The following is a 17,776-nucleotide window of genomic DNA, read 5'->3' as shown; positions in this document are numbered from 1 at the left end:
GGGGCTTATGTGTCAATGAGGGGCCATGGGCCTCGACAAAAGGCAGTCCATGGGCATCTAATTGGGTGCCTAGGACACATAGAAAAGGAGCAATGGACCATTCATCAAGAGGGCACCCTGTTTTAAGGGAAAAAGAACATTTATGAATATCTGTCCAATTTTTCCCAAGTTGGCCAATAGAGGACTGGCCGTCTAGCACTATAGGTACTTTTTAATGCTGAATTTGCTGCCGATTCCCTCATTCAATTTTCCATTATTGGTGTGCGATGCTCAAGCCTACAGTCAAAGCCAAAAAGCAAAACGCAAGGCCACTGGGAGAAGCAGAAGCACATGCATTTTCAGTGCAGGAATACGTGTAAAAAACGGAGATCTTCATCACATTCTTGGTCACTACAAGCAAGGGTAGTACACTTCAGACCTGGGCAGTCGTCAAGTCATTATTTTCTACGGAAAAACTCCAATTCCAGTCAGTTCTCAGTTTGGACAGCCGATGGTCCATTACTTCGTACTTATTCTTTTGCAGTGACTCAAGCAAATACCCTCTTCGGATGGCCCCCCCTTAAAGGTGGTGATTGGGACCCCATTGGCGACTGTACCATGTATGCTATCTGCTTCTCTCTATCTCCCTTCCAGAACTTTTCTCAAATCAGCAAATTAATGCACACCTTCTTTACAATTAAAGAGCTTTTTCTATGCCTCATGTAACAAGGTGATGATGTTCTCATGCATGATCAGGGGTAAGCCCCATGAGATCATCCTTGCAGAGTTTGGAGTGGTGACTCTAGTTCTTAATGCTCTCTTCTAGACGATCTCTTACATCTCACACCTTTATACTACGGATAGAGAGAGACTCCCAAGACTGGCACTAGAGTCCTCCATGTAGCTGGCAGGAGCGACAGAGAGCAGGTCTTGGTACTTTCAGGTGGCCAGTTGGTTTGATGCACATGGGTTACAGATGGATGGCTTACCACCGTCACACTAATCGCACATGGCTGACATCCCCAGAGCTTCCTATGAAGCTGGCTGTCTACAGAGAGCACTTCTTGTGGGTCACAGAGGATGGCTTCATTGAGAAGCTTGAATACCTTCACAGACACATGTCACATGCCATGAGGATTGCTATTGGCCGGATCAAGTATCTTCACACTGACTCAGGATAGAGAAAAGACGAGCTGAGGGCATTTTACACTAACTCAAGATAGAGACAAGACGAGCTGAGGGTGTTTCACGGGAGGCTCGGATATGCAAACTATGCTCGACTGGAGAGAGAGAGTTAGAGGAGCAGTACTTGTTCAGATGCCTACTGTACTATGAGATACAGGAGAATTTTCATTGCCTCTTCAAATATGGATTTTCATTGCATCTCCGGAGGTTTGACAAAAACTTAGTACGAAGGCCTTTGTGTGAATATATGCTCTTATGTGTGTGTGTGTGTGTGTGTGTGTGTGTGTGTGTGTGTGTGTGTGTCTGTAGAATGCGTGTGGAAGAGCATATCTTGATACAGAGTTCTACACCCACTATTGGGCACTGATGACGCTAGTGGGGATGTCGTAGTATCTGGTCCATACTATGCATAATGGAGTTGATAGTTATATAGTCTTGTGGGTTGACTATCATGAGTATATAACATGCACGTTCCTAAAAGGTGAATTTGGGCATGTTCCTGCATTCATCTAGGCATATATGGATTTGGTCCTCTTGCTCAGCATTGTGCTACATTGATCAGAGATGCTTGGGGATGTACTTACTAGAGATGTGCCACCGTTGACGCACCCTCACACAGAGAAGAGAGGAAATCTGGACCTCACTGAAGTCTCTATCATAGATTTCCTTAGCCCTGAGCAGAGAAAGCCAGCAGAACCCACCCGGCCTTGGCGAGCCACATGGAGCAGGTTGAACGCACACAACAGATCTGTCTTCATGATCGATCCTGTGAGGTTCTGGCTGCTCGCACACATTGAGTTATCAGAGATCAGCGGGCTGCCTTCGTCCAGAGAGCCAGATGATCTCGTCCTCAAAGATCGTGGCCCTCCACCCGTCAGCTTCATATCTGAGATATTGTTGGACGCTACAGGGAGGCAGGACCACAGGAGGTGGATATCATGGCCCTATACTCCATCCAGGACACACATGAATGATGAGACTTTTGTTTCTACTTACGACTTTGTATAAACAAGGACCTACGTAGTAAGTAGGCCTTGTTTTTCTTTTTCCTTTTCATGGTGTCTCGACATTACACATGACATGTATTTGGTCTCATAGACCTTTTGGATCTCTAGTCGACGTTAATATACTCTCTCTCTCTCTCTCTCTCTCTGGAGCTTGGGGCCCGACACCATCTCGTTATTTATAACAGGATGACTCAGTGGCCAGATTCAGGTGGGTTGACTTGCTTTCCAGTGGGAGGCGGCAGTAGTACAGTGGATTATGTGATGGGATCCCGGGAGGCAGCAGATATGGTGTCTCACTTCACCGTACCACCATGCCCCATTGGGGTGGATCATACATACCTATCCCTCACTTTCAGGAGCTTACTGGAGACCCTCCCACCCATCATACAGCCACCACGCACTATTTTTCACTTCACTCAGGACCTAGCCGAGGTGTACGACTATCATGTTCATGATCAGCTATTTGCCTTAGATCCATCGGCACCCATGGCTATGCTCACCTCCGAGCTCTCACATGTATTGCACTCCGCAACCGCGAGTCCTTTATATACAGGATGAGGGAGATGCCCACGGAGAGATTATCCCGCCGAGCTTTTGAGACATCCAGACAGCTGGCCGAGGCTGGACACACTGGATCTTGGTATGCACAGATGCTACAGTGGTTCTCACATCATGGGATAGACATTGTGCGGTTGCCACCTTTTCAGTATGATCAGTTTGCTCCACGGGGTTACCTCTCTCTCAATGAGAGGAACAGAGTGATGAGACAGGACATATGGCAACACTACATACAGGAGACATGGATAGCACCAGAGAGCCCACTACCATCGAAGATGCTGTATTACAGAGACCACTTTATGAGCATCTCAGGGGATGGGTTTATACATCGACCGCGGTACATGGATGTGTACATGCCACACAGCTCTCGCGTTGCTATTGGACAGCTACGAGTCTCATCACATCAGCTAGAGATAGAGGCTGGGAGAGCGGCACGGGTTCCCAGAGCTGAGCGGATATGCAGATTGTGCGGCGAGGAGGTGGAGACTAAGGATCACTTTGTATGTAGATGTAGAGCCCACCAAGGGGTCAGAGATAGATATGCAGGATTGTTTGAGGAGCACTCTTCACTACAACAGTTGATGGAGGCCTCGGACCAGCGAGAGCTTGGCAGACTACTACTAGAGCTTCATAGTTCTCGAGAGAGACTCCTCCAGACACCCGCTCCCACTAGGGGTGGGAGACAGTCCCAGCTCACAGATTTCTTCCAGAGAGCTATGCCAGTGCCAGCTGATGTACCACATGGGTTGACCGCACAGAGAGCAGAGGAATTGAGAGCCAGGAGGAGACCTAGACAGACTAGACATAGAGCACCCCGACTCCGTCTCACCGAGAGATAGCAGCTATCCGAATGAGACACCAGATGGAGACACAGGAGAGGGGAATTTCATTCAGACTTAGGGTACATGTTCACGCCATTCACAGCCTCAGCATCGGCGATGTATGATATCTTATATCCCTCTTATGGCACTTGATGGAGTTAGACATAGATCTGCATAGCATGCTTGTACTACCCCTTCAGCATATAGAGATGCATCTTGCCTTAGCACTTCATCCACATCCCGACCCCCCCTTATATTGTTTGTATATGGGCTCCACCGATCCATGATGATTCACAGTTGTATCCAAACACACGCACACTTTTTTCTTTTCTTTCTTTTCTTCCGATGACCGGAAGAACACAGTTGTATTATTTCTTTTTGTCTCATAGGCCAACTTTGGCCTCTCGTTGACGTTAATATATCTTTCTCATGATGGCACGCATGATACGCAGCAAACCGTCAGTACCTCATGACATTATCCGAGCAGAGTTTGCTGCGCCTCCTATGATGGTAGAGGCCATATTTCAGACTATATGCCTGCTAGACAGATTCAGAGAGATGCCACATGACAGATTGTCATACAGAGCTTTTGAGGCATCTAGACAGCTGGCTAGCTGGCTGAGGCAGGAGACAGAGGATCATGGTATGCACGGGTCACACATTGGTTCTCACAGCATGGCCTAGACATGGATCATCTACCACCATTCCAGTATGACAAGGATGCACCACATATCCGTCTCTCTCATAGTGAGAGGAACAGAGTATTGAGACAGGATCTATGGCAGCTCTATACACGAGAGACATGGATATCGCCTACGCAGCCTCTTCCACCGAAGATGCTATACTACAGAGATCACTTCATGAGTATCACTGATGATGGATTTATAGAGAGGCCTAGATACATGGAGGGCTTTCTACCACACGGCTCCCGAGTGGCTATTGGTCAGCTCAGAGTTTCATCACACCGATTGGAGATTGAGACTGGCAGAGCAGCACGGATCCCCCGAGAGGAGAGGGTTTGCAGATTGTGCAGAGAGGAGGTGGAGAGTGAGGAGCATTATGTATGCAGATGCAGAGCATATACAGCCATCAGAGAGAGATATCCCATTTTATTCAGAGAGCCACATTCCCTACGCCAGATCTTTGAGGCAGCAGACCAGCACATACTGGGGAGATGCATTCTAGACATACAGCGCCACAGAGAGACATTATTACAGGCTCAGACGGCTCCAGAGGGGGGGCGACAGACACAGATTACTACATTTTTTCAGAGATCCATCCCCCTCCCAGCCCCTACACGGCAGGGAATTACTCTCCAGAGAGCAGAGACACTTAGAGCCCGCAGGAGACAGAGGACACCTGGCTTTCGGACACCACGCCTATACCAGAGAGAGATGACAGAGATCAGAGCTCAGTTTCACAGAGAGGGTGCGGAGCGACTGGCTCGCTTCAGAGCAGACCCAGGCATGTTCTTCAGGGAGCTGTGGACACCCCCTTCACTGATGTATACCATTTTATACCCCCAGTATGGTACAGGATGGAGCTAGCTAGGTTGCATATCATGATTGTATACTCCATGCATATAGCTTTGCATTCTCCTAGTAGTAGAGCTTCATCTCTTGCACACCCAGATTCAGCTTTTTTTGTTCAGTACTTTTTCATTTTGTTGGGATGACAGAGGATACCCCATACAGGTACTCCGATTTGTCTCATAGGCCGAGTTCAGTCTTTTGGAAGACGTTAATAAAATCTTTCTTTCTTTCTTTCTCTCTCTCTCTCTCTCTCCTCCCCTCTATTTTTTTACAGTAGTTAAAAAAAGAGTAAATCATAACTTGCTAAGTTTCTTGTTTTAGTAGTTACTGTTATCAGTTGAAATGTTCTTTATGTCCTTGTAGTCTTTGTAAAACTTTTTCGAATGTTCCTTGTGGCGTTTGTTTGTTTGTCGTTAAAGAACCGCAATTATTCTGTCAATTTATAAAATTGGATATATTCTTTCATATAGAGTGGTGGTGTGCTCACATTTCTTCTTCATTTTGCTTAAGAACATCAAAACTGAGTAAAAACTTTGAGCTCATGTGAACTGTTCATCATTGCAGTTGTGCAAAGGGATGGTAGCTGGAAAATCATGAGGCCAGAGACACTCTCTTTGACAACAGGTCGTGCCACTAGATCATCATTCCTTCTTTGGTGGTACTGTCCAGGGATTCGCCTTTCAATAATTTAAATCCTCTTCTATAATGAATGAGTTCCAGGCGACCTACATCCTGCATGTTATTGCTTGCAGAAACTTAGATTGAGGTGTTCTGGTGATTTTGATCGCTTACTTATGTAATTCTTAGACCACTTATGTGTTTAAAGTTCAGTTCTGCTTGATCATGCAGGGGTCAACATGAAGTCAGGATAAAGGTATATGAAGGGGCCTGATTATGGTGCTTGACAAAGGTGGAGTGCTCCTAACTTGGAAGGGTCCCTTCACCACCATGACCATTGGCCTCTCCATGTGGCCTAAGCCCCCAGGGAATGGACCTGCCCCTTTATGGTTGACTGTACGCCCAACTCCACCTATCAATTTGGTCCATCACCAGCTAGGTTGCAGGTTTATAAAAGAGTGTGATTAGGACGCTTGACAAACACTGAGTGTTCACAACGTAAAAGGGCCTTTTCACTGCCATTGCCATTGGCCTCTCTCAATCCGGCTGTAGCCCTGGATCAAGGAATGGCCCTTCCTCTTCAGCACCAGTTCTACAATCACCTGTACGTCCACCTATCAATTTGGTCCATCACGAGGCAAGATTTAATGGCAGTCCTAGCTAGCCTCACTGCCACAGTAGGAGTCCCCTTTGTCCATCGATGGACCCCCTGTACTAGCCAACCTTTCCAATTCTCCTGCTACCCCAACTTCAACACCACCAACCCGTGTTGCTGGCTGTGCATTACCACTCTCTCCTTCCTTAACATGCCACAGAGTCTTGCATGTAGCTACTTCTCAACCATCAACATGACACAGAGTCTTGCATGTAGCTACTTCTCAACCATCAACATGACACATCCATAACCATGCCTTCCCCACACCAACCAGCTGAACCCCTTTTGCATCAACTCTTCAATCTGCTGTCTTCATGCTGCAATCCACAGTCTTAGCAGTTCAACACACTGACCAATTGCTGCATGTATGCACTTAATGTTGCTACATGCCAGGCTTGGAAATCAAATCTTTTGCTTAGCAGTCCATCATACAGATCAATTGCTACACAGGGATCTTACCTTCACTTTATGGACCTCATCACCCATTCTGGCATCTTTTTTGACTGAACCCACCATTAAGGTACTTCAGTTTGACTACATTGATGGTATGCAAATATATATAGTGGTAAGAGCCGTGGTGAAGATATATGCAATTCTTTATTGTCAGTTGGTAGACAGGCTCAAACTCTCCATCTGTGATGAGCTTGTGCACAAAGTGATAATTGTCTCAATGTGCTTTGTGTGAGCATATTGCAATGGCCATGCAGCTTTGTGTGAATGCATGGACCAGTCCTAGGAATTTAAGTGGACAACAATTTGCAATGATATACCACACACTGAATGGCAGTGGAGTGGCATAGGAATTTGCATACAACGGTAATAATAGCTTGCAGATAGTGGTGGTGGTTACAGACAATGGTGGGGATCACACACACTACATTAATGGTGAAGTTGGTAAAGTACAACATACACCCTTAGCGTGAAGGTGATGCAATAGCTTTACTTAGTCTTGAGGTGGTGGTGCAAATGCAAGAATGCAGGAGGGTAGGTTATGCTCTAAGAAAATGCTAATGTGAGGAGAGGAAATAACATTTTCGAATTAATAACAAGAGGTAGCTACTTGAAACAACCTGCTCAACCTCCCTCAACGAGCTAAGTGACTCAATACAATCACAGTTTAATTAGTACAACCTCACTTGGTACACAAACCATCAAGAGATTACTCACCCTACAACCCACAAATGTATAACTCACTCCCAACGCTTCTCTGTGCTCACTGCACCAATGAGACTGCTTGATTTGCAAAGTAAATTCACCCTTTTCTCTGTGTCCGGAATGGAGTAGCCAGTGAGAAAAGCTTTCATTGCTGACAATCTCAGCTTCTTCTTAAGGCACTTCTTGCTTTAACTGCTGGCTACAATGTTGCTGATTTTCATGCTTTTCCATCTCCTTGATTTACGGAGATTCTCCTTCACGGTCATGCAACCCACCACCTATGTGAGAGTGCCAAACGCATGTGTTGTAATGACAAGTCCTTTTTATTCATATTGAATAGACTGTCAACAGCAGATTTCAAATTGCAGCTGGCGACTAACCTCATCCCATAAGCCTAACGTTTCAACTGTAGCTAATCTCCAACAAGGCTTTACAAGCTTCCTTCACAAAAGTCATGATGGTGAGCAGCCCCAGGATTCGAAGGTGTGATGTGGCTATAAACCACAAGCTTAAACCAACCCACCAAGTAGTTCTTGTGCCATGTTGCTCACAAGCTGGAGCTCCCCCGCTGCATTAGCCTCTTCCTGCGCAGACTGTGCACCCCCAGCCCTCCTTGGCCTGCCCTTCATTCTCCTGCCCACCTTCTACTTAGCCCGCCTGCCCTTCAGCCTGCCCTTCAGCCTCCCACCTGCTCTTCTTCTGAGTTGCCCCCTGCCTGCCCTCCCGACCGTCTGCCTCCTGCCTGAGTGCCGCCACCCACCAAGTAGTTCTTGTGCCATGTTGCTGACAAGCTGGAGCTCCCTGGCTGCGTTAGCCGCCTCCTGCACAGACTGTGTGCCCCCAGCCCGCCTTGGCCTGCCCTTCATTCTCCTGCCCGCCTGCCCTTCAGCCTCCCACCCACTCTTCTTCTGAGTTGCCCCTCTGCCTGCCCTCCTGCCCGTCTGCCTCCTGCCTGCTGACCGCCGCCTCCTCCCTTCCGCCCACCCTCCTTCACCCTCCTCTCCCACCATGTCGCATCCTCCTTGCCGCCTTCCTTCTTGCCGCCTTCTGCCTTCCCCCTCGTCGCCTCTTCTTTGCCTCCCCAGCCCTCTTTCTTTGGCCTCCTCCCACCTCTTCTTCATGCACCTGGCCCTCGTCCACCACCCTTCTGCCAGCCCCTCTTCCTCCCCCCCTTTTTTCCCGTGTCTCTTTTTGCCTTCCTCCCCTTTTCCCATCCCTTGGCACCTTGTTCTCGTGTGATATCCTCCCCTGCCCCTCCATCTTCAGGTTTAAGCGCTAAGGTCACAATTCTTTCAGTGGGTGTCGGCTTACTTTGGTCTTCATCCCCTCAACAGGACTCCATGGAAGCTGCTCTCCGTCATCCCCGACCAAGGCCGCCGCCCGTTGCCTTTTCTCCAAAGCGGACGTCTGGCTCTTGGCATCGACAATATTCTCCCTCATGGCCTCTTCACTGGTTTGCAAGGTCGTGGGGAGCCGTCTTGCATGCGGTCAGATTTGGGGTTTTCTCTAGGCAGCCCTGATCGGCAAGCTTGACAAAATCACTGATATTCATTTTCTTGGGAATGGCTACACCTGGGTGGATTTTGACTCTCCAGCCCGCGAGTCCTATCGCAATATGCACAGCTTAGAGGTTTTTCGATCAATGCTATCACGACTTTGACCTTGCATCCGACCCCCTTGCAAGATTGACTGTCTTCCTTGTCGCAATTTGCTTTTCCCAGGATTCCGAAAGGAATGTACCCCCCTCCTATAGTCGATTGGTTGATCCATTGGGAAGGATGACCGAATGCACACATACCGAGATAGAAGCGCATGAGAGAGAGAGAGAGAGAGAGAGAGAGAGAGAGAGAGAGAGAGAGAGAGAGAAATGAAATGAAATGATATATTAACGTCTTCAAAAGGCCAAAATGACCTATGAGACCAAAAAGGTTACAACAATTGGTGGATCTGATACAATGTTTGTGTAAGAAAAGCTAAAACAACTAAACAACTAACTGAAACTGAAACAACAACTATGGGGAAAAGTAAGGTACTAGGAGCTCCTAATGGATAACATCTGGGAAGGAAAACTCCAAAGAGAGAGAGTGTGAGGTGCTGGAAAGTGTGTACTTGATAATGATAAAATGTTCAAGTACAAGTGCAATATAACCTAGGGCTAAGTGCCCAACACACATAAGTGTGTTCACACGGGAAAAAACCTATGTCCAGTCATAGGGAAAAAATGCCCGTGAGTAGGTCTGTTCACACTAGAACTTCCCGGAGGACTAGATGGCCAACATTGGGCAGCTGGGATTCCCCCCATCAGAGTATGCATCGCCTCCCCAGAGGCTGTCCTGTAGGTCATGGCGTTCTAACGTCCTTCAGGAGGAGCTGAATCTACAGTGTCACCTGCACCCTGCACTGGAGTGCTACTGGCTGGACATCAGTGCAACATTCATTAGTAGGATTTACCTTTTTAGGAATATTTGTCGTATGCCGTGACCCCATTGTGAGCACCAGTCCGGACATGTCAGGCACGAGCTACGTAGGTCAGTCTCCACAGCCATAGAGAGATTGCATGTGTCAGTCCTCTTACCCACTTGGAGAATTCATCAGATAAGGCATGTAGAAGTCAAACCATAGCGTTTAGTTGCATTAGAAGCATGTAGTTGCATTGTAAATAGGTCTATGGGCCAGCCAAAGGCCAACCCATAAGGGCAACAGGGCATAAGTAGCCAATTGGCAGCCTATAGATAGAAGTGGCCACTGTAGGCTGCTTCTTACTGAGCCAGGAAATGCATGAGTCACCAAGAAGAAAACAGTTACCATTGGTTGACACCCTTGTGTCATAGCATCCTGTCCAATCATTGTCTGTGTATGCCTCAAGCATAATGTAGAAGACGTGCCATAGAATAAGGCAAAGTTTGATGTGCCTTTAAGATATCTGAAAACACGTTTACATGCTTGCCAATGCATAGTGCTTGGACAATGCATGAACCTGCTCAATTGAAATATCCAAACGAGTAGAGCATAAGTAAATGAGGCATCCCACAGCCTGTTGATAGATGGCAACATCAAATGGCTCTCCAGCATGCTCAAGTGACAGCTTTAAACCTGGTCCCATAGAAGTGGAAATAGACTTACAATCTGACATTTGAAACCGCCCAAGGAGCTGCTCAACATATCTCTTTTGAGATAGCATAATACCCCTCTCAACTGAGACAAACTGTATGCCCAAGTAGTAATGCAAATGCCCCATATCTGTGACATCAGATGCATGCTGTAAATCAGCTTTGAAAGCTGAAATATCACCCTCTTCAGGGCTAGTAATGAGCATGTCATCAACATAAAGAATAAGGATGAGTACATTGTCCCCAATGTGGCGGACATAAAGTGTATTCTGAGCTAAATTGTTCTGAGTCCTTTTGGCAATCAAGTATGCATGAATCTTTTGGTACCAAGCACAAGGAGCCTGCTTCAGGCCATATAGTGCTTTATGTAAGTGGCATACCTTGTGTTCTGCACCCTTTTGAACAAAGCCAGGAGGCTGAGATACATACACTTCCTCCTGTAAATCACCATTCAAGAAGGCGGTTTTGACATTCAACTGATGTACATGCCATCCTCTTTGTGTAGCCAAGGCTTAACTGTACGTATGGTGGTCATACGTGAAGTGGGAGAAAAAGTCTCCTTGTAGTCAATTGTCAATGCCCTCACGCTGGGCATACCCTTTGGCAACCAATCCAGTCTTATGGTGATCAACAGAACCATCAAGCTTACACTTCAGCTTGAAGATCCATTTTGTGCCAATGGCACGCTTGCCAAGAGGCAAGTCACGTAACTCTCTTGTACTAGTCCTGTCAATGGAGTCTAACTCCGACTGCATGGCTGCAACCCAATTGTCATCCTCCAATGCATCAACGTGAGAAAGAGGCTTCTCATTACATGCGGTGGCAACAAGAGTTGTATATACTAAATGTGCATGGTGAGAGGCAGCACATGTACGACCTGGCATAAAAGAAGTCTGTTTGCTATCACGCAAAGTCTCAACCTTTGACTTCCTAGTATCTGCATCTTCCTCTGCCAATACATCTTCCAACATATCCTGATCAATTTGAGGCATTTCAGGATCAATTTGGGGCAAATTTGGCTGCTGATTTTGCTGATTTTCAGCAGGCATAGGTGGCTGTAAATGAGCCTGTATGGGCTCCACATTATCCACATTTGAATTGAATAAAGGCAACAATGTATCAAACACATCCTCTGGCTCAATTGATGGCTGTTTTGTGCATGAAAGAAGGGGTTGAGATGCATACTTATCAAAGATAACATCACTGGATACAATGATCTTGCCCGTAGCAGGCACATAGAGTCGGTATCCCTTGCTCTCACTGCTATAGCCAACAAAAATGCATTTGATTGCCTTTGCATCAAGTTTATGTCTTTGTTGTGTGGGCACATGCACATATGCCAAACACCCAAAGAATCTCTGTCACCATTTGGTCCATCTCCATTTCTGGAGCCACTTATATGGGATTGTCACTCCATAGAGCAGCCAGATTTGTACCATGTTCACATGTGGCCAGGCCAGTGCCCCATGTGAAAGGGTCAGTTATCTTGTGTCACATGGACGGGAATCAGTTTTGTGCCACCTGTGTGTGACGAGTATTGTGCCATATGGACGGGAGCCTGTTTGCTGCCACCTGTGTATGACCAGGATTGCGTCTTACCCATGGGATTGTCACTCCATGGTAGGACTGATATTTGTGCCGACCTTGTCTATGGGATTGTCACTCCATAGAAAGGTCCGTGCCAGGATGTGTGTTTTGCCTATGGGACTGTCACTCCATAGGAAAACTAGGAATTCACATTTCTGTCGCGCCAGTTTTGTGTCTGACGAGAAATCCTTGTACAAGTTTCATGAAAGGGAGATTTCGTCCATTACATGTGTACATGCATTTGTGTTTGTATGCATAAACTTGTTTTCGCATGTCTTGTTTTCGTGTGTTTGCTTGCTATGTCGTGCCAGTACATTGGATGGAGACGCCCCCAGTGTACCGTGGGTGTGCTGTCTGTTGACGAGTTATTGTGGCGTGTGAACAGGTGGTAAATATTGTCCTTGTTGGCCTTTTCTAACGTAAAACTCATAAAGTCATGTAAACCTTAATGTTTATAAGGTTGGATGTTCACACATTTAAAATTTGGTCCGGACACTTTCTAGTGTGGGTGCCCATGAGCTGACCTTTGATTAAAGTTTAATAATATTTAAAGTATCTATTGCATGGGCAACTTCTCTTTCCACACACGTGGTAGATATTGACGGGGGTGGTTGATGAAAGGGTGGCGACTACAAAAGTGGAGAGGAAAGTGGATTTTGGGAGTTGTTTTTTTTGGTACCCGCCTCCTGTGCTGCACCCGCCTACTGTACCAGACCTGTACCTGCCTACTGTACAGCACCCACCTGCTGTACCAGATCTGTACCTGCCTGCAGATTGCACCCGATTGTTGTATCTGAACTGTACCTGCCCTCGATTGCTGGACCTGAACAGTACTTGCCTCCTGTGCTGGACACGCTTGTTGTACCTGAACTCCTGTGTTGCACCCGCATATTGTAGCAGACCTGTATCTGCCTGCTGTACAGCACCCGCCTGTTGTACCAGATCTGTACCTGCTTGCAGACTGCACCCGACTGTTGTACCTGAACAGTACCTGCCCCCTGTGCTGTACATGCATGTTGTACCTGAACTGTACCTGCCTCCTGTGCTGTACACGCCTGTTGTACCTGCCTCCTGCGCTGTACATGCTTGTTGTACCTGAACTGTATCTGCTTGCAGAAGTGTACACGCCTGCTGTACCAGATCTGTACCTGATGAACTGTACCTGCAGAGCTGTACGTGTTTGTACTTGCATCTGTACCAATAGTACTAACTGTATCTATTGTACTTGCATCTGTACCAATAGTACTAACTGTACCTATTGTACTTGCATTTGTACCAGCAGTACGGGCTGTATCTGTAGTACGTGCTGTACGTATTTGTACCTGTTGCTTACACCAATTAGGAGTACACAAAAAGGGGATGATCTTCTCTGTTGAGATTTGAATTAAAACCTTTGCTAGGTATTTGTGTCTATATTTTATTTCAAATCCAGATAAAAATTAAAGTTAAATGTTGTTTTTACAAGCTTTGCCAGGCAAGTTTCACCTCCAGCTGCCTACACCTTAGAAGGCCATCGAGATAGTGATTTTTTGCATGATTGCCGTGACCGCGCCCTCACCTTTACAGGAGCCAGTGAAGGTCTTGTGGGTATGAGGAAAAAATAGGGAGCAAAGTTGACTTAGGAGCACTTGGTATCTCCCACCGCGGTGCTTCACTTTGCGAGGTGTTAGTACGGGCATGCCTGTTGGTGCACGGTCCTGGAAGACCAGTGAGGGTAGGTGTTCACCCAGTGAAGGTGGGGAAGTGTCTTTGATTTGGACTACTACAACAATTGATTCTTCATCAAACAAAAACTTGTTGTATTTCATTGTTCTCACTCCATGTCACGGAGGAATCTGGCCATGAGGCCCATGAACACTTGTACATACAAATACTCCAAGAAATACAAACTGTATTGAGGGGGGGGGTCGGCCCTTTCCGGCCCCAGTGTCGGTGTCAAGTGTTCTTGGTCATTTTGAGTTTTAGTGTTGTTAATAATGTCCATTGTTGGTATTTGTTAAGTAGTATAAAAAAATGTGGATTTTGTCTTTCGATTTATAGGCCTCCTGTAGGGAGTGGTTACATTGGTATCAAAACCCGGTCGTCTCTCTTTCTCAATGGGAGACACGGTGTTTTGAGATTGGAAGCATACACAGACACTTTACACAATGAACAGCCAAGGTAATCCTTTGGAGGTGCCAAATTCAAGAGGTCAATCAAGTGCTTCACTTGATTCCGATGCATTGCTTGGAAGGCACAAACCTCTTGAGAGAGGTTATGACAGTGCATTTATGGGACAGCCATCCCGTGGAAAAGAGCCTATGCATGAGGATGAGCCCAATGCATTGAGGGCTGAATTGGAGCACATGAAGAAGCTTTTGCAGGCAAAGGATCAAGAGCTGAAATGTCTGCATGAAGATCCCCATGTAAAAAGTGTCATTGAAGCAAGGAAAGCTGATGCTATGGTGGATATGACCTTTGAGTCCATGGCTCGTGAAGTAGGCAAGAAGCCAAGGGAGTTGGCACGCTCCTATCTCATCCGAAAGGGTGATCTCAAGGAAGGAGAGGATGGAGACTTAATATTCAAGAATCCACCTCGTTTGAAGTACGGAGACCTAGCATCTCAACGGTTGAGGTCTTTTATACACAAGGAAGAGGTATCAGTCAATTTCCGCCATGCATCCACTCCTCATGGGACAAGAGGCAACAAGTATGTGCATGTTGGAGCTAGTGGGCCACATGATAGCCTTGTGGATTCAAAGAAGGTATATCATGGAGAGAGTGGTTGGCATGCAAGCCAAGAGACTTTGCCCATTGAGTTCTCTCGTGGTGAGACATTGCATCATTTGGGGAGGTCACGTGCATCGGGGCCACAGATTCATAATGCACATGCCACCGTGCCTCTTGAAACATCTTTGATTGCCCATAAAGCCCATGCAGAGAGGGTTGCCCCGTTGGATAAGGGGAAGAGAAAAAGAGAAGAACATGTACCACATCCCAAGAAGCTCAAGGAGTTCAAGGCAGGGGACAAGTTCGTGAAATTTGATGCCTTTCATGGAGAGTATGATGCCTCTAAGGTGCTAGCTTTTGTGGCATAGTTTGACATTGCTTTTAGTGATGAGGACTTCACAGAGAACTCCAAAATTCATCATGCAAGCATGTTCTTGAAGGGGATAGCTGCCCATTGGTGAATCACTGAAAAGACCACCAAAGATCCCTTTTGCACTTGGAAAGAGATTAAGGATAGATTTTATACCCAATTTTTGCCTCCTAATGCGGAGCAAACTCTCACCCAAAAGTGGGATAGACTTGAGCAAAAAGACAATGAAAGTGTGCAGCAGTATGGTAATAAGTTTTGGAAAGTGTTGCTTGAAGTAACTCCCTTTATGCAACTCTCTGAGGATGAAAGGAAGAGGAAGTTTCGCTCCGGATTGCAACCATCTTATCGTTCGAGCATTGAATTGCATCCGAAACACTCTTCAGCAGCTCATAGCATCTGCTCTTGCTACGGAGCAGGGCTGTCCCAAACCTGCAAAAAGGTGGACAGCCACCTAAAAAGAGCTTTCCCTATCCAAAGACATTGCACCAAAGAAGAACAAGTTTGGCTTGACCCTTGAGCAAAGAGAGCAATATGCCAAAGAGGAGAAATGCATTTCTTGTGGTAGTAAAGAGCACATGTTTAGACAATGCTCTATCCGCAAGCAAAAGCATGAAGACAAGCCACCAAAGGGAAATGTGCATGCCATACCCGATGTGCAAGGTACCACCGAGCATGATGGCTAAGAGAGAGTGGTATGCAAAGCTTCGGGACAATCAAGGATCAGCCTGCCTTATTCATGTTTGATGATTGTGCAACAGATAATTTCATCTCTGCACAGATGGCAACCGCCTTGGGCATAGAGATTGGGGACATGGGATCCCAAATTGAAGTAGAGGCAGCTTTTGTTGGCAAAGAGGTGCAGGTTATGCCTCTCATTGGAAAGTTGCACATTCACATACAGGGTTATTTGGATCATGAGCATTTCTTGATTGCCCCACTCAATGGATGTGATGTATTACTTGGCAAACCTTATCCATCGGCTTGAGCCCCGCAAAGAATATAAAACCAACGTGATCACCTTTATGCATAGAGGTCGCATGCAGGTTATTGATGCGGGCAAGGAAAGGGATTCTATCCCAGTTGTCTATCACATCCAAATTAATTAGGCAATGAAAAAGAGTCTTTCTGCGTATTTGGTTTTTGTTCGTGACAAAATTGAACAAAGTAATGTGAATGTGGATGTATTGACTCAAGATAGGCTGAATTTTCTTAATGCATATAAAGATTGTTTTGCCGATGCATTGCTAGGAGAACTACCACTTGAGAGGCCTGAGGATCATCCCATAGATCTTGTGCCAGGTAGTTCCCCTTCTAACAAATCCGCATATCGTGTGAGTGCTGCACAACAAGAAGAGATTATGAAGCAGGTTAATGAGCTCTTAGAAAAGAGTTTTTTCAGCCAAGCTCCTCACCCTTTTGTTCTCCTGTACTTCTTGTGCAAAAAAAGGATGGATCTTTTCGCATATGCGTGGATTATCGAGCTTTAAACAAGCTCACCATCAAGAACAGGTTTCCAATCCCACGCATAGATGACATCTTGGATAAGCTTGATGGTTTGGCTTGTTTTAGCTGTATAGATTTGAAGAGTGGTTACCACCAGATTCGTGTGGTACCCCAGGATGTCCAGAAGACTGCATTCAGGACAGCTTTTGGATTGTATGAATTCTTGGTAATGCCTTTTGGCCTTACCAATGCCCCGGCAACATTCAACCGTATGATGGACATGATATTTCGACCCCATCGTAAGTTCTTTGATGATATCTTGGTTTTCTCCAAGAATGAGGAGGAGCATAAGACTCATTTGGCTACAGTGTTTGAAGAGTTGCGAAAGCATAAACTCTTTATAAATGCTAAGAAAAGTGAGTTCTTCCTCTCAGAGATACACTTTTTGGGGCACATCGTATCCAAAGAGGGTGTAAGAATGGATCTTGCTAAAATCAAAACCATTCGAAATCGGCCAGAGTTGCAAAATGTACATCAAGTGCATAGCTTTCTGGGGTTATATTCATACTATAGGTGATTCATCAGGCATTTTGCCAACATTGCCTCGCCATTGCATGATCTTACAAAGAAGAAAGCCACCTTCAAATGGACTTCGAATGAGCAAAATGTCTTCTTGCAACTCAAAAATGCTATCATTTGTGGGCCCATATTGATTGTTTTTCCGACTTGCAAAAGCCATTCACGGTGGAATGTGATGCATGTTTGATTGTATAGGGGCTGTCCTAAATCAAGAGGGTCATGCAGTTGCTTATGAAAGCCGTCAATTGCATGATGCCGAGATCTATATGGACATTTATGAAAAAGAGCTCTTGGCTATAATTCATGCCTTAAAAATATGGAAGCATTATCTTCTTGGGGCTGATTTTGTAGTCAAGACAGATCACCAAAGCTTGAGATATTTTCTATCGCAAACAAAGCTTTCGGAGAAGCAAATGAGAATGGCAAACTTTCTTTCCATGTTTCATTTTCAGATTGTACACACTCCGG

General features: G+C 46.0%; 1 protein-coding gene across 5 annotated transcripts in view; it reads left to right on the top strand.

Moving 5' to 3' along the window:
- LOC147617927 (Amino acid kinase family protein) overlaps nucleotides 1-17,776 on the top strand; it is a 72,193-nt gene that overhangs the window by 27,120 nt on the left and 27,297 nt on the right. For 3 of the 5 annotated variants that reach the window (XM_086776192.1, XM_086776190.1, XM_086776188.1), the window contains one exon: nucleotides 5,647-5,706. The exons of the other annotated variants lie outside the window; for them this stretch is intronic. In XM_086776192.1, the coding sequence (XP_086632318.1) occupies nucleotides 5,647-5,706 (60 nt within the window). The remainder of the gene's footprint in view (nucleotides 1-5,646; nucleotides 5,707-17,776) is intronic. 5 annotated transcript variants of the gene reach the window in all.

Source organism: Cibotium barometz, chromosome 36 (genome assembly GCF_041138505.1).
Source record: "Cibotium barometz isolate CiBa-2024 chromosome 36, ASM4113850v1, whole genome shotgun sequence".
Classification (NCBI taxonomy): Eukaryota; Viridiplantae; Streptophyta; class Polypodiopsida; order Cyatheales; family Cibotiaceae; genus Cibotium; species Cibotium barometz.
The sequence above is the reverse complement of the archived record's forward strand: the minus strand, read 5'-3'. Positions and strand labels throughout refer to the sequence as shown.